Source organism: Pogona vitticeps, chromosome 5, assembly GCF_051106095.1.
Source record: "Pogona vitticeps strain Pit_001003342236 chromosome 5, PviZW2.1, whole genome shotgun sequence".
NCBI classification, from domain to species: Eukaryota; Metazoa; Chordata; class Lepidosauria; order Squamata; family Agamidae; genus Pogona; species Pogona vitticeps.
This window is the reverse complement of record NC_135787.1, coordinates 194,939,523-194,962,245: the sequence shown is the minus strand read 5'-3', so window position 1 is coordinate 194,962,245 and position 22,723 is coordinate 194,939,523. Positions and strand designations below refer to the sequence as shown.

The 22,723-nt window shown below is 54.0% G+C and overlaps 3 protein-coding genes across 8 annotated transcripts in view; all 3 read left to right on the top strand.

Moving 5' to 3' along the window:
* KCP (kielin cysteine rich BMP regulator) overlaps window positions 1–3,956 on the top strand; it is a 79,963-nt gene extending 76,007 nt beyond the window's left edge. The window contains exons 50-51 of the mRNA XM_078376812.1: window positions 1,662–1,968; window positions 3,335–3,956. Of these exons, the coding sequence (XP_078232938.1) occupies window positions 1,662–1,968; window positions 3,335–3,552 (525 nt within the window). The 3' untranslated portion in view covers window positions 3,553–3,956. The remainder of the gene's footprint in view (window positions 1–1,661; window positions 1,969–3,334) is intronic.
* Window positions 3,957–8,913: 4,957 nt separating this feature from the next.
* LOC110071650 (interferon-induced protein with tetratricopeptide repeats 5-like) lies at window positions 8,914–12,060 on the top strand. Its single transcript, XM_073002412.2, has 2 exons — window positions 8,914–9,122; window positions 10,410–12,060. The coding sequence occupies exons 1-2, from the start codon at window positions 9,118–9,120 to the stop codon at window positions 11,743–11,745; spliced, it is 1,341 nt and encodes a 446-aa protein (XP_072858513.2). The 5' UTR covers window positions 8,914–9,117; the 3' UTR covers window positions 11,746–12,060.
* Window positions 12,061–14,459: 2,399 nt separating this feature from the next.
* Window positions 14,460–22,723, top strand: part of LOC110090279 (uncharacterized) — a 31,923-nt gene continuing 23,659 nt past the window's right edge. For all 6 annotated transcript variants that reach the window (XM_078376732.1, XM_073002410.2, XM_073002406.2 and 3 more), the window contains exons 1-7: window positions 14,460–15,424; window positions 16,945–17,037; window positions 17,856–18,020; window positions 18,817–18,894; window positions 19,575–19,648; window positions 20,726–20,850; window positions 21,161–21,299. In XM_078376732.1, the coding sequence (XP_078232858.1) occupies window positions 15,323–15,424; window positions 16,945–17,037; window positions 17,856–18,020; window positions 18,817–18,894; window positions 19,575–19,648; window positions 20,726–20,850; window positions 21,161–21,299 (776 nt within the window). In that variant the 5' untranslated portion in view covers window positions 14,460–15,322. The remainder of the gene's footprint in view (window positions 15,425–16,944; window positions 17,038–17,855; window positions 18,021–18,816; window positions 18,895–19,574; window positions 19,649–20,725; window positions 20,851–21,160; window positions 21,300–22,723) is intronic.

The following is a 22,723-nucleotide window of genomic DNA, read 5'->3' as shown; positions in this document are numbered from 1 at the left end:
GGGTTCCTTTGTTGTACTGCTCTAACAGTTAGGATGTTTTTTCCTGATATTCAACCTAAAGCTAGCTTCCTGTCGCTTGAACCCATCATGTTCCTTGGTCCTAACAAGTGGTGGTCCTAACAAGTGTTTCCACACTTGCAAGAAATAATTTGGCTCCTAAGGGTGGGGAGGGTACTGAATCACTGATAGCTGCAGCTTTCTTTCATGGGCTCCTGAGAAATAGGATGATTGGGGGGGTCGGCATCATTTTGAAGGATCGGCCGATCGTTTCCCATTTGCTGTGCATGCACGTGTGTGAACGCCTGTGTGTGCATTTTGCTTTAACCTTCAAAGAGAAAGGATGCTCGTTTCACCCAGAGACGCTCTGTGCAAACTATGGAGGGTGGGGGGAAGGAGAGGAAACAACCAGTCTTTGTCTTCCTCTTGCCTCAGAGGGAGGAATTTCACAAGAGTTTGGAAACACCGCTTTTATTTATTTATTTAAAATATTTTTCACTCCAGCTTTCTCCAAAAAAGGACTCAAGGTGGCTTACCTCATTAAAAACACAACATTAGAAGATCAAAAGAGGAAATCATTCACATTTTAAAAAAATAATTAAATAAACATTTTATTTAAAACGTTAGATAAAAGCATTACTTGAACAGATTTTAAAGGCAACAAAAATGTAAACTGTCCCATTTTATTTATTTATTTATTTAGTTAGTTAGTTAGTTAGTTAGTTAGTTAGTTAGTTAGTTAGTTAGTTAGTTAGTTAGTTAGTTAGTTATATCTCACCTATCTGGTCTTGCATCCATTCTAGGCAGCTTTTATAATTTTATAACTGCTCTTAGTGATTAAGGGAAAGCCTGCCTGAAGAGACAGGCCTTCTTCACCTGCTTGCAGAAGGACAGCAAAGACGGGACCAGGCTGGCCTCCAGTGGGAAGGAGTTCCACAGTCTGGGAGCAGCGACAGAGAAGGCCCTCTCCTGTGTCTGCACCAGACACACCTGTGAGGATAATGAGACGGAGAGAAAGGGTCTCTCGTGACGATCTTAACACCCCAGCCAGCTCACAGTGGGAGATATATGGTCTTTGAGATAGGTTGGCTCCCAAACATTTAGCGCTTTATAGGTGAAACTAGGTATTGCCAGAGCCTAGATTGAGGTGAGAAGGGAAGGCGTCCATAGGAGGTCAGAGGAAATGTAGGGCTTAATTGAGTGGTCAGGAGCACATGGTTTGCTCCTTTATGGGGCAAAAATGTCCCACCTTCCTCTCTGATGCCAGCGTCGAAGGCGGACTCATCCTGTCCTGCCCTAGGACAAAGAGATAGCTGAGCTAAAATATATACACATGTTTAAAACGCATCTCAGTGGAATCAATATCAGTCAAGGGTTCTTAGGTCATTGCCAAATATAAAATGTTGCATCTGCGGGAATCCCCAGCTATATTCCCTTTCCTTGCTAACGAACCAGTGCTTCCTCAGAACCTGCCTTCCAGGTGTGTCCCTTCTGCTGTCTGAATTAGGAGACCTCTTGTCCCCATCGGGTCCTGTCCCACATTTCCCTTCCTCTGAAGATGGCTGTTTAGATGGGCAGGCCGGAGTAGGAAGGAGCAGTTGCACTGAAATCGCTGCCATGCATTGCCCATGGACGGGATCTCGATCTCTCTCTCATCGCTCCAGGTGACCAGCGCCAACAGCACGGACCGGGGCAGCTGCGCCGATGGCACGGATGTGGACCCCTGCAAGGAAGCGGGCTATCGCTCCCGCAAAGAGGCCAACGCCCGGTGCAAAGCCCTCAAGCTGCCACCCTTTGAGCGCTGCCACACCGCCGTGCCCCCCGAGCCCTTCTTCGCCTCCTGCGTCTACGACCTCTGCGCCTGTGGAGCGGCCGCCGCCGAGGACTGCCTCTGCGAAGCCCTGGAGGCCTACGCGGCCGAGTGCCGCCACGCCGGCCTGGTGCTGCAGTGGCGCTCGCCCACGCTCTGCGGTGAGGGGGGGTTGCGGGGGCTGTAATGGGCCAAGGCACACGTCCTGTGCCCCCCCTCACAGCCCTTCTAGGTTCTGTCCAGGCCTTAGAAAAGTGATGGGGGGGGCTTCTGCTCCCAAAACCTCCCCATTGTCATCCAGAAGGATAAATTGTTCCAGTTGGAAGTAAGCTGAAGAGAGAACAGAAACAAGTGGAGGGGGAAAGGGATCAAAGCGATCCTGCTGTGCTTTTATTCCTTTCCCCCTCCACTTGCTAAGCCTTTGCTTAGATTTCTTCATTTTGGGCTAGAAAAATGTGCGGGGCTCTTAAGCATGGGGGTCTTTTATACATGGAAAAATACGGTATCTATCTATCTATCTATCTATCTATCTATCTATCTATCTATCTATCTATCTATCTATCTATCTATCTATCTATCTATCTATCTAATTTAAAATATCTGCATCAGGCCAACGTGCCACTTCCAGTTTATCTCAGGGCATCCTTTTACAACACGGATGGACAGCCCTCAGGGGCACCTGCTTGTTTACACACACACCCCAATTTTTCCCCAAAGGCTTCTTTTAAATAGGAACGCCTCCTTATGCCTTCTATTATACCCCCACACCGTTAAATAAATAAACATCTGGGGAAATGGGAATCCAGGAGATCCTGCCCCTTCCCCAAAAAAAGGAATATGGCATAATTGCTTCCAACACCCCCTAGAGGGCACAAAACAGATTAAACAGCTGCCGTTTGGGAGAAAGCGCTGGGAACCATGTGGGGCAGTGGTTCTACTGCAGGACTGCAGCCAAAACTCTGCTCACAACCCGAGTGCTATCCCAGGTAGCCGGCTCGAGGTTCACTCAGCCGTCCATCTTTCCGAGGTCAGTACATTAAGTACCCAGCTTACTAGAGGGAGGGAGTTGCAATTTATAGCCTGCATGATTGAATTGTAAACCACCCTTGAAGCACTACAGGGTGGAATATAAGCAGGACACTTTGCTCTTGGCTTTGAGTAAAAATATTTTTGTTCTCTCAGTGGGAGTGTGGAGGTTCTGAGAGGGTCCGGGATGCGAGTTGGCTCCATTTGAGCCTCTGAGAACCATATTTCTCACCCTTGTTTTGAAGGAGATTGAAGCTTCTGGAGGTGCCACCCCTGCCCAAATTTCAGGGGGATGCATGGCGTGTGTGTCATTTAAGTCCCCCCTGAGCCATGCCGCTCACCCTAAGCAACTTTAGTCCAGCCACTTTCTAGCAGCCTGGTCTACCTCTCAGGGGTGTTGTGAGTCTAAAGGGAGGAGGATGGAGAGAGGAGCACGAATAATTGAGCAATGATCTGTTGGCCCCCTCTCCCTGATATTGTGGCTCTCCTGTTTCCCCATAGCTGTGGGATGCCCCCAGGACCGGGGCTACGTGTTTGACGAGTGTGGGCCCCCCTGCCCGAAGACGTGCTTCAACCGCGAGGTCCCGCTGGGCGTGCTGGAGTCCCACTGCTTTAAGCCCTGCGTGCCCGGGTGCCAGTGCCCTGCAGGGCTGGTCGAACACGAGTCTCACTGCATCGTGCCCGAATCTTGCCCCCGGATCATCTATGGCACCCTGTGAGCAGGAGTGTCTCCGGGAAAGCCGCGTCCCACACTGCCTGCCCATTGTCTGGGGAAGCCCAGGAGTTTGGAAATGAGCCTTTCCAGCTGTTCTGGAGGAACTTTGGACAGCGAAGGCCAAAGGGGGGGGTCAGCCGCACACGCACCCCTTCATTTCAAGGAAACCAGCCGTCCCTCGAGAGGCATGCCATGCAAGGGAGCACCTGCCGCCTGCCACAAACGGCTGCACCTTGAGAACTTCAGCCTTCCTTGAAGGACATGACTCTGAGCCTCTTGACCGAGAGGAGGGGCGCTGGGAACGGCTTTGCTCTCTGCCGGACAAAACCAGCCGAAAGCTTGAACTGCAAAACCAGAATAAATGATCCAAAACGACATAAATATAAAAGTTGCATCGTTTAATCCGAATGGCACCGCCATTTTGTCTGTTTCTTTGTTTAGCGCTCAGATTACTGTACGTCCCATTGGCCTTCTGGCTCTTCTCCTTCCTCGGACACCATCAAGCTTCCAATCTTGTATCTGCCCCTTTCACTCCAGATTCTTCCTGAGGCCCCCCTCCTTGAAAGAGGGGAGCAAAAGAAGCCCCATGCCCTTGGGGCCATTGGGCCAATGGGACCCCCACGTGGGGTTGGAAATTCCTGCTCGGGAACGGCCTTTGGAAGGGCCTAAAACAGTGGCCTCTGATGGTTTCTTTGGGTACCGATTTGAAGGCAAAGCAACGGTGCTCCGAATTTCTGTCCTCTGCCGCTGATGGACAAAAATAGACTGCTTTGATGCACTCCACGTGGGGCTTCCCTTGAGGCTGACGCAGAAGCTTCAAGCAGTCCAAAACGCAGCAGCCAGCTTGCTTGCCGGGGTGAAGGAATGTAATTCCCCTGACTCTGGCTAGCCTGCATTGGTTACCCATCTGCTTCCGTGCCACGTTTAAAGTGTTGGTTCTCACCCACAAAGCCCTGAATGGTTTGGGACCTGGCTACCTGTCTGAATGTCTTCTGCCGACGTCAGGGACCCATTTGACCAGGTCCTCCATGCCCCTGAGCCCACAAATATTAACACCTCCAGAGGCCTGGAAAACGACCCGGCAGAGGAGGCCAGAAGCCGGGCCTCCCTCTGCTGTGGCCGTTCTGTCCTGCACAGGATTGTTCTGCTTTTTGTGTCCCAGGGCTCCTCGTTGTGGGTCCTCGTGAGATACGCCACCCGAGTCACCCAGGCTGAATTTCTTGCTCCGGGGCCTCCTTCTCCACTCCCGACGAGGGCTGGTCCCTAAAAGTGAGCTGATAATTTCAGTGCTTAGACCTCAGGTTGCATCAGGAACGGGCACAACCTTATCGGGAGAAAGGTGGCCTATAAATCGAATAAATGCACCTCCAAACATTGCAAAACAGTGACAGCCGTTTCTGTTTCACATCCTGCTTAGCTCTCTGGATAGCTCAGCGAGTTCTGTTTCTGGCAGAAGTTGGGAGTCTGATTCTCTTGGGAGACGAGCCAGCCTGGGTAGCCTTGGGCAAGCGGTGCTGTCCCAAAGCGCCCCCTAGAGGAAGGGAAGGGTAAAGCGCTTCTGGAGTATTCTCTACCTAGAGAACCCTGGAAAGGGTGACCCTAAGTCTGAATTGACTTGACAACACATCACGATGATGAGCCTTGTCTGCTGGGGCATTTAAAGTTTCACTTTCGGCAACAACCTGCATTTAACTTTTGTTTCTTCAAAAAGGAAGCCATATTAAGGAAACCGAAATCATTGCTTCCTTCCCTTTCTTCCTTGTGATGCTTTTTTTTTTGGAGCGTGAAAGTATTGCTTTCCTTTCTGATTCCTGCTCAAGGCACCAGAAAGTGAACCTCAGACTCTCAAAGACACACAAAGCTGGAGGTTTTATAGCTGAAACTAGCATTTCGCATACCTGCTTTCTGAAATCTAGATGTGCTTTCAAAAGCTCGCCCTCATCCAGTTTTGCTTTTCAGGTGAGCTGGGAGTGTTCTTTTTCACTTCTCAGCTCAGCTGAATCGTGAGACCGTCACCTTTTCACCAGGCAGAAAAGCCATCATCCAACCTAATTCCTCAGGAAGGAGTGTTTTGACATTATGTTAGACCACACAAGGAAGCCACTGAAATCCACAAACATCAGCAAAGCTTCAGCAAAAAAAGAAGAAAGTCTAAAACTCACCAAAGCCTGGCTCCCAGCACTGAAAAAATACAGCCTGCAAAAGGTCAACGAACTCTACCCAGATAAAAGGACTGGGGATCACTGCACACAAAAGACTAGCTAACGACACCCACCAATCACAGTGACAGGTCATCTCTCCCCCTTATCACAACAATACACCCACAACAACAAAAAAAAACAGGCTGATCACCATAATCACCCAATGTCCTGAAAAGGAGAAAAAGCTGGTCCCACAGCTATAAATACTCAACTATCCCACAAACTGCACCAGAGCACAGAGTTCTGACTCCTGTCCTCTGAAGATGCCAGCCACAGAGATGGGCAAAATGTTAGGAAGAACTGTTACCCCGAAAATTGGGTTCTTTATCTCCGGCAAAGAACACAGACCAAGATGCAAAGACCGGCTGTCTATTATGCCAATTTATTAGAATACACAGCCAGGGCCCAACCTCTTAAAGGCAGAGATGGACCCCGAACAATAGGAGTATAAACATTATATAAGCTTTGAGATACAGCATTGGGGATATAGGGGTCTTGACCTGATTGGTTCTTTGGGTCTTTGACATAGGATCTTCCTGATTATTGGCCAAAGAAGTTCCAGAAGTTATTCTAATTGGTCGGACTACAATGTCCATGTTATGCCCTCGTGTCCAGTTGACCTAGGATTGAGATGTTCTCTTGAGGAGTCAAGATGTCTGCAAGGAATGCATCTGAATTACTTTTATCTCCCTTCCCCATGTTTATGTTACTTTCTTTGTATATGTAAAATAACCCAAGTTGCTAGATTTGTGGCGTTTTGTTTTCTTCTCCTCGCACATTAGGGTCAACTATCTAGGGTATTTGTCTTCATAAATGTCCTTGATGACTCTGCCTGTTCTGAGTCAGATGGCCCCTTTGTTGTTCTTTTGGGGAGGAAGATAGCTGAGGATATGGCCTTATATTACTCTATATTGTTTCCTCTTGTAGTCTGGCTTATCTCACAAGTGAAGCATATTGTAGCTTTTGAAGTGTAAACTATTGGTTCCCCCTTCTCCTTCTACTCTGTTCGTTTCTCTGGCCAATCTTCAGGATATGCATTTCAAGAATAAAATGCTACATTTCTGTTGCAATGGTCAGAAGTAAAGTATTACATTGCTTACATGCATATTGCTTCAAAGTTAGCATTACGTACATATTAAAAGGGAATAAAAGGCAATACAGAGGATTCTGGGATATACATGATATGCAGGAATACATTTAGGTATATTTGTTGTGCGCCTTTATAAACTAAGTGCACATTGTGTTAGCCTCTGAGCATGTTAAATATATTATGTCTGTCGGTCTACTAACAGAACAACCTTCAGAATACAGCCAAAGAGCCCAAAAAACCCACAACAACCAATTTTATGACTAACGGGTTCATTTTAGTGCAGGCAACAACATTAACTCCTGAAAGGACAACGGGTTTGATGGTGGTTGTGGGTTTTCCGGGCTGTCTGGCCATGTTCTTGAGGTTGTTCTTCCTAACGTTTCGCCCGTCTGTGTGGCCGGGGCATCTTCAGAAGGCAGGAGTCGGACCTCTGTCTGTGTTCTGGTGCAGTCTGTGGGATAGTTGAGTATCCCACAACTATCAACTCAACTATCCCACACACAACCTTCAGAACACGTCCAAACAGCCCGAAAAACCTACAACAAGCATCGGATCCCAGCCGTGAAAGCCTTCAGGAATGCTGTTGTTATGACTTTGTTATATGTTGCGTGTAAACCTGCCAGAGCAGTGGTTCTCTAAGTTGGGCAGTATACAAATTCCGTAAATAAAATAAAAGCATCAATACATATATCTAAGCAAATGGAGAAGTTCCCATCGCTCTTACCCGGACAGTCCAGGGATCAAGGATTCTGGGAATCGTAGTCTTTGAACATTAGGAGGGCCACATGTCCCCCACTCTTTTAAGAGAGCAAGGAGGGAAGAGACCCTGTTGACATGTAGTAAAATGGGCAAAGGGTTTAAGATAAAAGGCATTTATTTCCACAGTGCAGTGTTAACCAACGGAACTCATTGCTGCAAGACAAACAGGAATGTGAACCCGGGGCCTCCCAGACCCGAACCCAACACACTCTCTGCTCTGCCGCTGTGCCAGTTGACTCCCCCCCCCCAGAGCTTTCCAGCGGCTTCAGGGTGCCGCTTGACCACACAGCATTTTCCCGCAAGCCAAGAGAAGCATCCCTCGGGCGGGGGAGAATCCTGGACCTTTTCCCAGTCCCAGGGACTCCCTCATACCCTGGAGGATGCAGGTCGGTGTGCCAGGACACCACCAAGGGCAAGAGACACACAGGTCTGATGGGCGGCATTGAGGGATGCTAGCGTGCCTGTGTGTGTGTGTGTTAGGTCGATTGCTAATCCCCCCCCCTTCTGCTTAGGAAAGAAAGCTGGCCTTCCCATCCAGCCAGAGAGCAGAAGTAACTCGTTACAACGAACGCCATCCGTGGCACAGAACAAGGGAAGAAACCGTTACAGAGTTACTTGTAAGTGCGGCAAACTACAAGTTCCACTGTGGAACTACTTTCCAATCTCCACTTTTCCAGGGCCTGTTACCGCATTTTAAAGAAGTGTTTCTCGGCCCTTCTCGCGTTCTCTCGCCGGCCCTCAAGGCAAGGGAAGCCTTATTTATTTATTTATTTATTTATTTATTTGTTTGTTTGTTTGTTTGTTTGTTTGTTCTGTTTTTGAAAATATTTGTGCAGGCCAGTCTCGGATGCGGCCCAAAGGAGAAGCGACAACGGGGCAATAACGCGTTACGCCACAAACCGCTCGCGCAGCGGGAGCGACGGAAGGGAAGCGAGCCACCCCGTAGCGAGTAACGAGAAACGCGCCGCGTTCCTTTTAAAACGCCGCCACCGTTCCAAGCGCTGAGGCCCCGTCCTCCGGCTGGCTGGCTGGGGGGGGGGCAGGGGACACCCTCCCTCCCCAGGGGCTGCCGGGCGCGGGCGGGCGGGCGCAGAGCTTGAGTCGTGGGGGGGACCCCCCGGGAAGGCCCTTGCCTTGGACCTCAGGCGGCCCAACGCCGGGGGTCGGCCCTCCTGTAGACCCGACCGCCTGGGACGTCCCCGGGCCCAGCCAGCGGAGGGCGGAAAACTCCCTTTTTTGGGACGGGGGAGGGGGACGACCCGTCAGCCCCCAAAAGTCCTCTGGCAGTTTCCAAACTCGGGCGCTCGGCCAGAGGCGAGCGGGTCTCTCTCTCCTCCGAGTTTCGCTTTCCGTTTCCCGAGGCTCCCTCTCCGGAAACGAAACCAATCATCATCCTACCTCGGAACTCTTGCTGCTGCTCCTGCTGCTGCCCCAAAAGAGCATCTCTCCTCCGGAGCGCATCCCCGCCATCCCCGGGCAAGAAGGCGCACCGAGAAGCTTCGGAGGGAATCGGAGCAAAATGAGGTGAGCCGGAGTCACTCCGGTTTCAGAGGATTTCTGTCCACGGTCGTGTCTTTTTTGGGGGGAGGGAGAGAACCGGGGGGGGGGGGCCGAGAAGCAGCCCTGTGCGATGCCAAGCCCGGAGGAGGGGGCCTTCAGGTGGAAGACAGGTGAGTTTTGAGCCCGGAGGGGGCTGTCATTCCGGGACATCCAGGGTCTCAAAGTGGCTTCTTGGGTGCAAAAGCGGTTCCCCCTTGGAAGGGGAGGGAGGATGGACAGTGGGGCAGGCAGGCAGGGAGGGCACACCGGCCCTGGACCGTAGCGTCGGAAGAGGTCCCCGGGAGGCCATCCAGCCCTGCCCCGTGGAGGGCAGAGATGCCCTCCGCTCAGTGCCAGGATCCGACGCGTAGGAGCCCTGCCAGAGAAATGCATCGGCACCTGCTGGGTTCCAGCGGATCATTGCATATGGGGCAGAGTGAGGAGGGAGGGAGGGAGGGGGGGAAAGTCTGGCAGATGTGTGTGCAATATTAGGGATCAGAATCCACTTCCACAGACCGGCATCCTCAGAGGAGAGCCGAGCGGATAAATAAAGGCGCTAACCCCCAAGAGTCTCGCCACCAAGGAGACCCCGGTGCCTGACGTGACCTGGGTCTCTAGGACGGCGGCTGGTTCAGTCCATGCCATGTCCCAGGAAAATGGCCCCGCAGAGTATTGCAGAGTTTGGCGTTCCTGGTTAAATTCCCTTTTTCTCTTGTTATGCAGTAGAAATAGAGAGGAGCATAGCTACAAGTTCTCCAGATAGTCCACCCCTTTCTCATTAACTGGCGCTTAAAGTCTCAATAACGCTGAGACATTTGTAGAAGAAAGGAAGGGGGAGAATCTCTACTTGAAATTACGGACTCGAGTAATACTGCTTTCTTTACTGCAAACATGCTTAGCCACCAACCGAACAGATCAACAACAGACAAGCAACTGCCACGAATCCAGGAGAGAGAAAGAAAAGCGCTCAGCAAAGAGGCGGGGGCTCTCTGAATTTCAGAAGCTGAAAGGAAGGATTGATTAATGCTGGATAGAGAGACCATCTCCCCCCCCCCCCTGCAGCCCCAGGCCAGAAAAATCCCTCCCAGTCCCAAGACAGCGCATAAGGTTGCCCATCACGCTCTTAAGAGGGAGCTGCTGGGAGAAGGGCTCTGGCTTGCCTGCCTCCTCGGAGAGCCCTCTCCCCGGGTGGGCGTCAGGTTCGTCTGATCCCTCTTGAGGAGGCCCCTTCCTCTCTTAGCAGGCTCACCCTTTCTCTCCCTTCCCTCACAGCCGACCCCTCTGGGAGAAGCTCCAGAGCCTCCAGTGCCATTTCACCTGGGACTTCGAGATCAAGGATAAGGTGGACGTAATGCACATCTTGACGACGCTGGCTCTGCGCATCAAGCACACCGGGTACCGTAACCGGGGCGTCTACCTCGCCATGCGGGCATACCTGCAACACCTGGAAGGGCAGGACAAGGAGGCTCTGGGGACCCTCCGAGACGCAGAAGAGGCCCTGAAGGAAGAGCACCCCTCCGACTTCTCCCGCCAGGTCCTGGTGACTTACGGGAACTACGCCTGGGTTTATTACCACTTGAGCAATTACGAGATGGTGGAGCGCTACCTGGGCCGGATCCGTGAGATCTGCCAGTCCCTGGCCAGCCCGCAGCCTTACTCGGCGGCGATCCCCGAAGTGGAGGCCCAGAAAGGCTGGTCCCTCTTGGCCGGGGGCTTCCGGAACGGAGAAGAGGCCAGAAAATGTTTCCAGAGGGCTCTGGAAGGCGCAGAGGCCGACGAAGAATTCCGGGCCGGCCTGGCCACCTCCGTTTTTGCCTGCTGGACTCATTCGTGGAGAGAAGACCTTCGGGAAGAGGCCCAAAGCTTGCTGGAGCAGGTCCTCGTTTCCCAGCCCCAGAATGCGGATGTGGAAGTGTATTTAGCTACGGCGCTTGAACAGACAGACCCAGAGAGAGCGAAACATCTGGCGGATGACGTGGTCCGGCACAGCTCCAACCCGGAGGTCCTGCGGCTGGCCGCCAAGTTTTCCCGGCGTCAGCCCCTCTCTTGGTCCATTTCCATCCTGAAGCAGGCCGTCGCCCTGGATCCCGGCTATGACCTCCCTCACTACGACCTCGGCGTGTGCTATCTGCGGGTGCTGGAGAGAATGCAGCCGGAAAACCGAGGAGAGGTCGCGGCCCAGGCGGCAGAGAGCTTCAAACGGTCCCTGGAAGCATGCCCCGAATCCGTGTATTCCAGGCTGAAGTTGGCCAGAGCGTACGGAGAAAAGTCCCCGGCTTACGAGGAAGAGATTTATCTGAACCTGATGGAGAAGCTGCCCACGGTCAGCAAGCGTTGCCAGCAGGCCATCTACCTGCATTGGGGAGATTTCCTCCATCAGCAGAAGGGGCGAGAGCAGGAGGCGCTGGAGGCGTACATGGCGGGCTTGAGGGTCCCCGGGGACCATCCCTTGGAGCAGAAGCAGCTGGTCGGACGCCTGAAGGACCTGGCCAGGAGTTTCCAGAGGAACGCGGAGAGAGACCGAGCCGAGGAAGTCTTCCGCTTCCTTGAGGCCAGGAGGTGTCTGGAGCCGAGGGAGGAGAGGTGGGCGAAGGGCCCCAGAAGATGAAGGGGGCCCACCACCACGCCGGGACCTCCGAGGGGACACAAGAGGGGGGGCAGTTTGGTTAGCCCCCCCCCTCTGAACTAGAGACACTTCCCTGCTCCAAGAAAGAAAGAAAGAAAGAAATGCTCTCCGAGTTCTTTTTCGGCTTCCTCTCTCTCTCGTTCACCCGCACGCTTTGCCCAGCAAGGGCGCCGTCCTCTCGCTTCCAAACTCCTCCCTCCCGTTAATCGTGCAGAAGTTGTGGCTTAGGAAAAACGGCTCAGTTATCCTTCAGTTCTCTCTCTGTTTCTGAAAATAAAGCGTTATGCCTTTGCCCTGGTCCTTGTGTGGATGCTGTTGCTGTTAAAAGTATTTTTACTCCACTTTCCTCCTTGAAAGGATCCAGAGCAGCTTCTATCATTAAAAGACCGTGTAGAGATACTAACTACAGGGAGTGTACAGACACTGGAAAGGATCAAGCAGTTACCATACAGAAAACATAAGCAACACCAAAACACATGCAAAGCAGCGAGGTGCAACCATCTTTTTTAAAAAAAAACAACCCACTCAGGCAACCAGTCACAGAGGGAAGGCTTGCCGGGAGAGAAAGGTCTTCTTTGCCTGCTTGCGGAAGGAGAGCCAAGAGGGGGGCGGGTCTGGCCTCCAGTGGGAGGGAGTTCCAGAGTCTAAAGGAGCAGCCACCGAGAAGGCCCTTTCCCGGGTCCCCATCAGATGCACCTGTGAAGGTGGAGGGACCGAGAGAAAGGCCGCCTCTGACGGATGATCTGAAGGGACACCCGAGGAGGAGGCTCATCATCAGGGGAGGGACCGTCTTTGAGGCCGTCTAGGTAGGGCTTTAGAGGTCAAAACCATCACTTTGAATTGTGCCTGGAAACCGATCGGCATCCAGCGGAGCTGCTGTAATTTTGAGAAGGGGGGGGGTCGTGTGATCCCCTGTGTTCCCCCCCCCCCGTGAGCCCTCTGGCTGCCGCGTTTTGAACCCGAGGAGGTTTCCTGACCCTTCTTCCCCCCCCCCGGCAGCCCCCCCGGGTGATGATGGAGGGAGAGGGACCCAGCGGGGATCCGGGGCCAGACCAGGACTGGGCCCGACGGACGGACGGAGGCGTCGAGGCGGCGGCTGCTCGAAGAGGGAGCGGCTCCGGCTGGAGGAGACCCTCCGGAAAGGGGGAACCCGAGGAGCGCCGGCCCTTCTCCCGAAACACCTTCCTTGAGAGGCGAGGGGGGGGGATGATGAGCAGCCATAGCCTGGCTTGGGGGGGGAAGAGCCCGGGCACCCCAGCCCTAAGGGGAGACTCTCCCCCCCCCGGATTCTGCCCTGGAACCTCTCCCTCCGTGCTTGTGCACGCACACACACGCGCGCCCACAGAGACCCAGCAGCCTCGCCCTCTCCAGGGCCCACCCAAAGGGGGACGTCGAGGGTTGACAGAGAAACCGAGGGACCCCCAGGACTCCGCCGGGCTCGGCCCCAGCCTCTGGAGGACCCCCCCCCTCAGAAGCGCTTTCCTCTGGAGGGGGTTGCGCTCCGGGCGGTCCGGTCCCCCCACCCCGCACCCCACCCGCGGGCGGCGACCCCACGGAGGAGCCCTGGGTCCCGAAGGCCCCCTCCTCACTCCCCGGGCTCCCCGGCGGCGGCGGCGGCGTCAGCTCCAGCCCGGGGCTTCCTCGAGGGCGTCGGTCCGTCTCGCCTTGGGGGGGGTCCCCCCTCCTCTCCTCCGCCTCCCCCCCCCCCGACGTCTTCACCCGTCGTCCGACGGCACCGGTTTTTCAAAAAAAAAAACCGCCCCTCCCCGCCCCCCGCCCCCTCGTGATGGAGGAGGGGAGGGGTCTTCCTCTGCCGGCCCGCCCCCTCGGGGGGACCCAGAGTTCTCCCCCCTGCTCGCCTGCCGTGGCGCCTCGACGGGCAGGTGGACCCCCGGGGGGAGGGACCCCGCTTCCTTCCTCCCCGGGACCCCCGACGCCCCCCCCCCCGGCCCAAGGAAGGAGGCCGAGCTGGACCGGCACGACGACGAGGGTGCCTCTGAGCCCGCGCAGAGGGCAGGGTTGGATTTGTTTTTTGGGGGGTGCGGGGTGTGTGTTTCCCCACTCGCACACACGACACGGCTCTTTTGCCACCGAGATTAGCCCAAGCTTTCTGGCCTGCGGGCAGGCGGCCGTCCAACCGGTGGAGTTGGAAGGGCAGCGCCGGAGCTGGAATCCCCTGCGAGCCGAGAAGAAGGGGAACCCCCCTTTTTTTCTTCTCCCCCCCCTCTGGCTGGACCCCGCTTCCCCCCCCCCGACAGAGGGGCCCCGCCTGGGCTCCCCAGCCCCGGAAGAAGGACGCCGCCGTCCCCCCCCCCCGCCGCCGCGCCGAGCGCCTCCCCGGGGCTGGCCTGCCCGGTCCGCGGAGGAGGAGGAAGGCGGCGCTCCCTGGACCTCGGGGCCAGACGGAGCCCCTCGACGGGTGTCTTATCCCCCCCCCCGCCCCGGGCCGGCCTCTCCGGTAGGTGTCTCCCGCCTCCCCCCCCGCCGGCCCCGGGAGGGGCTCTTTTCCGGGCCCCGAGCCTTGCGCGGGGAGGGTGGGGGGGCTGCGACCGGGCAGCGACGGGCGCCGCTCGCCTCGGCCGGGGCTCCGCGGGCGCGCTGGATCGGAGGGGGGTGGGCAGGGGAGAAGCCCGCGGCCGGGGCTGCTGCTGCTGCCGCCTACTCGGGAGGAGGTCTCGCCCCCCCCCCTCCGCCCGCCCGGCCGGCTGAACGCCTCCCCGCGGGGGGGGGGGGAGGAGGAGGATGCTTCTGGCTCCTTCAAAGGGGCCGGAGAGGAGAAGAGGCCCGGAGAGGCGGGAAGGGTTAGGGTCTGCCCGGGGACCGAACCGCCGCCGCCGCCCGGTTGCTCCTGGAAGCCCCGACCGGCCTCGCTTGCGGACGGGTTTCTGCTCCCTGCGTCCAGATAACACTCGTTTGAATCGTAGACTCATAGAATAAATGGAGTTGGAAGGGGTCCCCTAAGGCCATCCAGTCCAACCCTCTGCTCACGGCAGGGACCCGCATCTAAGCAGATCAGACAGACTCGGTGCGTTTTAGTGGCTGCGGGTTTTCCGTGTTCGCTCTGTGTGGCCGTGGGCATCTCCGGAGGACAGGAGTCTGGACTCTTGTCTGTGCTCTGGTGCAGTTGGCAGGACCGTATCCAGCAAAACTGCACCAGAGCACAGACGGAGTTCCGGCTCGTGTCCCCTGAAGATGCCCACGGCCACAGAGACGGGCGAAACATTAAGAAGAACAACCTCAGAACGCGGCCAAAGAGCCCGAAAAACCCACCACCGCCATCGGATCCCAGCCCTGAAAAGCCTTCAAGAATACATCTGTATGTTTTATTTCAGAAGGCGGACAGGGCTGCACCTCCTGAAAGCGAGTCGGTTTGATTCTGGTTTTCTGCTCGCTTGTTTGTTTGTTTTTGTTTTGAAAGAGGTCCTTATTTCGTGGCCTGTCCCCCCCCCCCCCCCCCGCTGAGGTCACATAAATCCGTCTGACTCTGTCTGCATGTTCAGCCACGCTGGTCCGTTCTGGCTTTCTTCCCAGGAGAGAGAGCTGCCTTCAGCCGTTACCAATGGCCGCCCGAAGATCCAGCCCGGAGGATCCGTCCGGTCTCCAGCACGGGCCGTTCCAGACACCGACCGAGAGGGCCCGGCTGGCGGCCGCCGTGCATCAGGTGAGAAAGCTGAGCACCCGACCCTCGTAATACTATATCCCCAGAGCGTGGCAACGTCAGGAAGGGTGGAGAAACCAGAAAGCAGAATTTCCTTGGGGAACCAGACCTCCCCAAGGTGGAGCTGATCCTGTACACGGTCTCCACCAGGGTCCAGCTGGAAGCTTCTGGATCTCCCTGAGCAAAGCCGGGGAGAAACACCCCTCCCTGCGCCTGGCAGTCAGAGATAAACCTCGATTCATGCAGCCTATTTAACCGATTGGGGGTGGGGGGCTTGCGGGATGTGCTCGAAGGGATGACGCAGTAGTGACTTCAGTGTTGGAGGGTGGTTGCTCCACTCCAGATGTTAGTCCGAACCTGAAAACTCCGTCCCAGGTGCTGAACCTATTTTGGTTGGAGCTGAAGTTTAAGCAAAAAGCCAGAGCAGCTCCACAACCCTCACGAAATGGGTGTCATCCAATACGATGCGTCTGTTTTGGGGGGGGGGTGTATGTCTGATTATGTCTTTATATGCCTTGAGTTAATAATCCTGGTTATGAGACATTAGGAGGAAAGATGATTACCTGGAAAAGATACTAGCTGAGGTCTTATTTACTCAGTATTTTATTATTGGTGTGCATTATTGGCTTTTGCATCCAATGAGCACAAGGTAGCATAGATGGTTGTCCTCAGCTATCTTTGCAATTCTCTCCTCCCTCTGTTTCCTCTTGAGTTATTTTATATCCAGCATGACCCCCATAGCCGTGCAATCAGCATCCATTGGTTGCCTTTTCCATGGTTTGAAAATATTTAAAATATTTTTAAAAGTCCTAGAAATACATATATTTTTGAAAGGTGAATTTACCAGATCTCCTGAATGGAGAATTAGTGCAGGGAAATTGCCCCAGAGGGAGACCGCAGATGTGATACAAGGACATCCGCAAGCGGGATCTGAAGGCCTTAGGAATGGACCTCAACCGGTGGGAAACCTTGACGTCTTGAGTGTTAAGTCTAGAGGCAGGCATTGCATCACGGCCTCTCCCAATTTGAAGAGACACTTGTCCAGCAGGCCGAGGCAAAGAGGCAGTCCCGAAAGCAGAAAAACCAGGGAGCTGGGCAGGGGACAGATTGTATTGGTCTTCAGTGTGGAAGGGATGGTCACTCTCGAATTGGCCTTCTCAGCCACCTCTAGACGCTGTTCCAAGACCTCCATACAGAGCAGGTGACCATCATCTCTCTGGATTGAAGGATGCCTACACTGAATTTACCAGAACTGGCCACTAGAGGGAACCAGGGATTTCTTTTTTCCCTCCCTGACCAGTTGGGGAGGTCAACAGAAAGCTGCAAAAAATATAATAATACCACGATTTATTTTTGCAACCGGAGTAATGCTAGAAACAGCAAACCTTCCTGCCATTCAGGAATACGAAAGGAAGCAAGCTCCCCCTCCCCTGTAGCCACCTGACAAGAGCAGCCCCTTGGAGAACCGGGGGGTTTCCCTACCAGAAAGATGCTGCTGACCGGCCTCTCCCGCTTTTGCACAGGTTTTTGGGGGGCAACCGTGGGGCGGCTGCTGCTCGGACGTTCTCTCGGAGGTCCTGCCGGAAGCAGAGCAAAGGTGCTCTCTGAAGCTGCAGGTAAGCAGAGGCTGTCCGATCCCCCCTGGGAGACACCCCCAGGCCATAGATTTTCCCTTAAAGGCCAACGAAATCACACACCTTCCAGGGCAAATCCCAGAGGCCTGTTCTTGTTACAGGTGACAAAATAATTCCAGGTTCGTATTGTATCACCGAGAGATTTTGCACTCTTTAATCGTAGACGCCCTTATTGAGGTAGTGGTGGGAGAATTCTGTTCGATACCCTGGCTGCTGGCCGGTGGGGTCCTTCAAAGTTCTGTTTTCTCTCTCTCATGTTATTTAACATCTACATCATGAAACCGCTAAGAGCGGCTGTCCAAAGTCTTGGTTTTCGGCGTCACCCGTATGCAGGTGACACCCGACTCTGTCTTCTCCTCGCCGCCTGAATCCGAGGAAGCTGTTTCCGCTCCAGATCAGTGTCCGGTATCAGGAAAGGACTGGATGAGGGTGAATAAACGGAAACTTAATCCAGACCAGACGGAAGGGCTCTTGGTCAGCCGAAAGGCAGGTCAAGGGAATAGGGATGCAGCCTGTGCTGGATGGGGTCCCTCCTGGATTCATCCCGGAACCTTGATGCCCAGTTCTCGGCTGTAACCAAGAGTGCATTTTGCACCATTAAAACTAGTGCGCCTGCAACGTCCATCTCTTGAGAGATGTGATCTGGCCACAGAGACACGTGCCCAAGTTACTTCCCGGCTGTACGACTGTAACACACTCTACGTGGGGCTGCCTGTGGAAAGCGTCCAAAAAGTTATAACTCTGAAAAAGTTAATTTAAAAAATAACCTCATGGTTCTCCCCCCCCCCCCCGTTCCCCAGCTTTTCTGGGACTTCCAGCTTCTGGACTCTGACCACGACGGCTACCTCTCCGCCCGAGAGGCTGAGCTTTTGCTGGCCCAGGTTCCGGGGGCGCAGGCCACGGGAGAGGCCGGGCAACGGTTCCTCCAGAGCCGCAGGCCTGGCGTGGCCTGGAGGGACATTGAGGTATCGGATGGGCAGCTGAGAGGCTGGGGGGGGGCTGGGGGCCAGTGGTAAAGGAGGAAGCTGGGCAGGGACATTTAGATGCTTCTGGGTCAATTAAGCCCTGGTGCTTGTGCAGTGCCTTTGAGGCAGACCAAGGGATCATAGAACACCAGAACTGGAAGGGGCCTGGTGAAGCAGGAAAGAAGAAGCCTTTTTTTTTTTAGGGCTCGCTCATCGCTGCAGGCCGACGGAGGGACGCTCTGCAGACGGCCCTCTTTTTAGAGTGCAGAGATGAGCCCCACAGCCGAAGCCAGAAGGGCTTCAGTGAAGTTTATTAAAACTTCCTGGGGCCCCGTCCCGGATGCAACTTTCAAAGAGGCAGCAACTCAGGGAGAAGCACTGAGGAGGGGGACGATGGGGTTTGTGGCTCCCCCATGCTTGCCCCGGCTTCTGGGGCAAGTGACACTGAAGAGACACTCTGTTCTGTTTTATGCACACCTCACTGAGGGTTGCGTACACACTGTTTGAGAGAACCCAGACAAGCCCCCTCTGGAGGAGACATGGTTTAATGGGCATGATGGGGTTTGTGGCTTACCCCACCCAGAAGGCTCTAGGTTGGGGGGTGGCTGGTTATGGGAGGGAACGGGAATCCCATCCTTATTGCAAAGAATAAGCAGGGGTTAGTTATCAGACCAACAGGTCTGGAGGAAATTTGGGGTCGGCTGGGGGGAAGAGAGAAGGAAAGGTAAGGATCTTGTCCATGTCAGCACAGCTAAACTTCCATCTGGTCCCCCATCCCTGCTTCTATTCCCCAAAGGACTGGCTCTCCCGGGGTCCCCCGCTGCCTCCCGATGGAGCCGGCACACATTCAAGGAGGAGTTACTACAGCGGGCAGGTAGGCGATTTGAACCCTGTTCCTCCTTTTATCCACAAGGACACCCAGAGTACGCAAGAAGTAACTAGTTAGAGGTAATTACATTGTTCGTAACTAATTCCTTTCACACTTTGACGAAGGGATCTCTTGTCCAAGAGGTAACCCGCCAGGTACTGAGCTTGCCTTTGGGATAGAAGAGGTACATCAACGGTGATAGCTTGGTCGTAGGGGGAATTTCCTTTTTGTGATTAAGATTTGCAGAATATTATTTATTTTGTCCCACTGAATAAGCATCATTGCAGAGAGGCCAAATTCTCCTGCCAGTCTTGAGCGTCTCCTGCCCACAACTGAAAATAGGATTTTGGGGTCCTTGCTATTGGCCGCTCAGAATCTCTGGATCAAAGGGTCCCGTCTTTGGCGGCGATGTGGCAACACCAAAGTATGGGAAATGGGCCAGAAAAGCAAGAGTCCCAGGAGGAAAAGGCTCCTTGTGTTATAAAAATGGCACAATGCTTTACGGTGTCCCTCGCCTCTGTCCTACGACGTCTCTAGATGCTGGGCTCGTTTGTACAGAGAGACGAAAAATCCTGAGTCATTTGCCTCAGGATCTCACGGGTCTGCACCAGGAAGTGCTTTTGAAGCTTGAAATAAAGTTCATCTTGCAGACGCTACACTGACTCACTGACTTTGGTGTCTTGAAGGGTGCTGGTAGCCAGGTGAGCACCCCTCTGCCTCTCTGGGGTGCAAGAAGACAGACGGAACCACTCCTTGAACGGTAAGTCATGCAATCACAGGATCATGGAGTCGGAAGGGGCCCCTAAGGCCATCAAGTCCAACCCCCTGCTCTGTGCTGGAATAAAATTCAATTTGGCCATTGCCCAAATTTCTCTTGAAGGCCTCCAGTGTTGGTGCACTCACCGCCTCCCAGTTGGTTCCCATCGTCGTACTGGTCTAACAGTTGGGAAGTTTTTCCTGCTATTCAGCCTAAATCTGACTTCCGGTAGCTCGAACCCATTCTTAGATGTCCTGAACTCTGGGACGATCAAGAACAGATCCTGCTCCTCCTCTGTAGGGCTACCTTTCAAGTCTTCGGACAGTTCTATCATACCTCTCCTCAGACTTATTTTCTCAGGGCTGTCCATGTCCAGTTCTTTCAGTCTTTCCTCGTAGGGCTTGGGTTCCAGCCCCATCATCATCATCCTGGTCGCCCTCCCCTGAACTTGCTCAAATTTGTCAGCATCCTTCTTGAAAGTGTGTCCAGAACTGGACACAGGATTCCAGATTGGACAGCAGCCTGCCACGCTGTGGGCTTTCGCGGGGGACATCGTCTTGGAATGGCCGTGCTCTCGTTCCCATCCGTGGGGGGGGGGAAGAGAAAGCCACAGATTAATCCCACTAATGTGGCACTCCAGGAACAGAACCCCATTTGGTGGGACGTGGCAAAGCACTGGCTGGAGGTGGGAGGAGCCTGGCTGCAAGGGCAAGGCTCAACGACCACGATTCGACCTGCCGTTCGTGAGTCGCATCCAACCTGCAAAATTGGCTGCAGGGAAGGAGCCACGCCTAAACCACGGATGGAGGGAAAGCGGGGACCTCCTTTCCAAAATGTTCCATCCTGCATGGGCCTGGGAAGGTGGTGGGCAGCTAGTGCCACTAAGACGTCGTGGCCCCAAGCGCACAGGACCTAAATGCGTGGATGGGATCAGAGCTTTACAAAAGTGGGAGAGGATCTCGAAGTGCCCCACGGCAGCATCCGTCAGGGCGCTGGCTGGGGCCAATCTCAAGCGAGGAGCTGCAGAAAACGTCTGCCAGGCGGTGGCTGGGCACAGAGCAGTGCCTTTGTCTCCTGCAGGTGGGACCCGGGAGGTTTCGCCACCCCGCTTGGGGAGCAGTTTTCGGGAACGGTGGCGGCGCTGGAACGCAAATACCGTGTGCTTCGGAGGAGGCTCTGCGCCGAGATGTTGCAGGCGCATTATGGTGAGCTGTGACGGGCCAAGGTCGTGAGATTCCCCTCTTTTTGCTCTGGGGAGAATTATGCTAGACAGGAGCGCCACTTCTCCTGCGGTGGACTTCCCCGGGGGGGGGTGTCCTTGTCTGCTTTTGCTCTTCCTCCCTAGAACCTGTGGCCCAACCTGGCCTCGCTCTGGACATCCCAGGCTGAAAACAGCCCCCCACCCCGCCCTCCAGAAAGCAGAGCCATTTCCCCTGGTGAGGGAGAGCTGAGCGGGACCTCTCCGTCCACCCTCCCCAAACGTCGGCCTCTCAGGGCTCCTGGATTCTCTTGCAGGGCAGCCAGCCTGGGATTCTCTGTCGCCAAATGAGAAGGAGGACAAGCTATCAGAGCTGGCGATGCTGGTGGACTTCAGCCTGCGCGAGGGGAGCCTGTTGTCCCTGAACAGCCTGCCGGGGGCCCTCCACCCTCTTAGGTACTCCCCTGGCCACAGCAAGGGCCTGGCTCGGAAAGAGTTGATCCTGGGTTGGTCCAACTTAGATGTCCCCATCTTAGGAGGTTTTGGAAGTTTGTTGGCGTTAGGCTGCTGAAGGAATACAGTCCCCCACCCCCCAGTTTCAGAATACTGGGGTGACCTGGCTGAAGCAGAGGGAAGCCACTGTGTGTGTGTGTGTGTGTGTGTGTGTGTGTGCATGTGTGTGTGTGTGAATACTGTACAGTTATAGCAGTTGGATTATCACTTTTAAAAATAAGCCCAATGACCCCCTTGTGTTTTGCCAGTGACGTACTATTCCCCCATCCCATTCAGTGTAGTCTATTCAGATGAAAAAAAAAAGAGCCATGTCCCCATTTCTGGTTAAATACAGAAGCAGAAGGGACAGATGCTGGCAGTCAGTCACCTCTTCCAAAGGTGGGGGGGGGGGCTTATGCACTAAAACTTCTCAGTGGTTTGGGGAAATGCAAGGCGTCTATGTGAAATCCTTCCAATAACTCTAGTCCCAATGCTGTACGATTCAGACGAAGGAGGAGTGAAAACTGGTGGAAGAAAGATCAGTGGTTTAACCTATGCGGATGACTCGGTTTTACTGGCAAAAATCAGCAAAGACTTGAAATGACGGTTAGGGAAAGAAGAAAGTGCCAAAGCAGGATTGTAGTTGACTGTTAAGAAGACCAAAATCGTGACTACAGAACAAACGATGTTGACAATGACGACATTGAAGTGGTTAGAGATTTTATTTTCCTTGGTTCAGTCATCAGTCCGAATCCAAATGGAGACGGCAGCAAAGAAATCAGAAGACTGAGACTCGGAAGGGCAGCAATGAAGAAACTAGAAAAGATCCTCAAGTGTCAGGATTTTCCCCTGGAGACAAAGGTCAAGATTATCCACACTGTTATCATAGAATCCTAGAATAATGGCGTTAGAAGGATCCTCTAAGGCCATCCAGTCCAACCCCCTGCTCAAGGCAGGAACCCAGTTCAAAGCAGATCTGACAGATGTCCAATTTTCTCTTGAATAACTCCAATGTTGCAGTGCTCACTCCCTCCACCTGAGGTCATGGGTTCCCTTGTCATACTGCTCTGACAGTTGAAAGGTTTTTCCTAATATTCAGACTAAAGGAGGCTTGTATTCTGGGATAATGGAGAAGAGATCTTTCAATCTTTCCTCTGAGGGCTTGGTTTCCAGTCCCCGATCATCTTTGTTGATTAGATTTCCAATCACCAGGCACGGGTGTGAAAGCTGGACAGTTAAGAAAGCAGGCAGGGAAAATATTGATTTGTTTGAAATGTCGTGCCAAAGGAGAGCTTTGTGGATTCCCCAGGTGACCAGAAAGACCAACAAGGGGGGCTCTAGATAAAATCCAGCCTCAATGGTCTCTTGGAGGCAAAAAAAAATCTGAA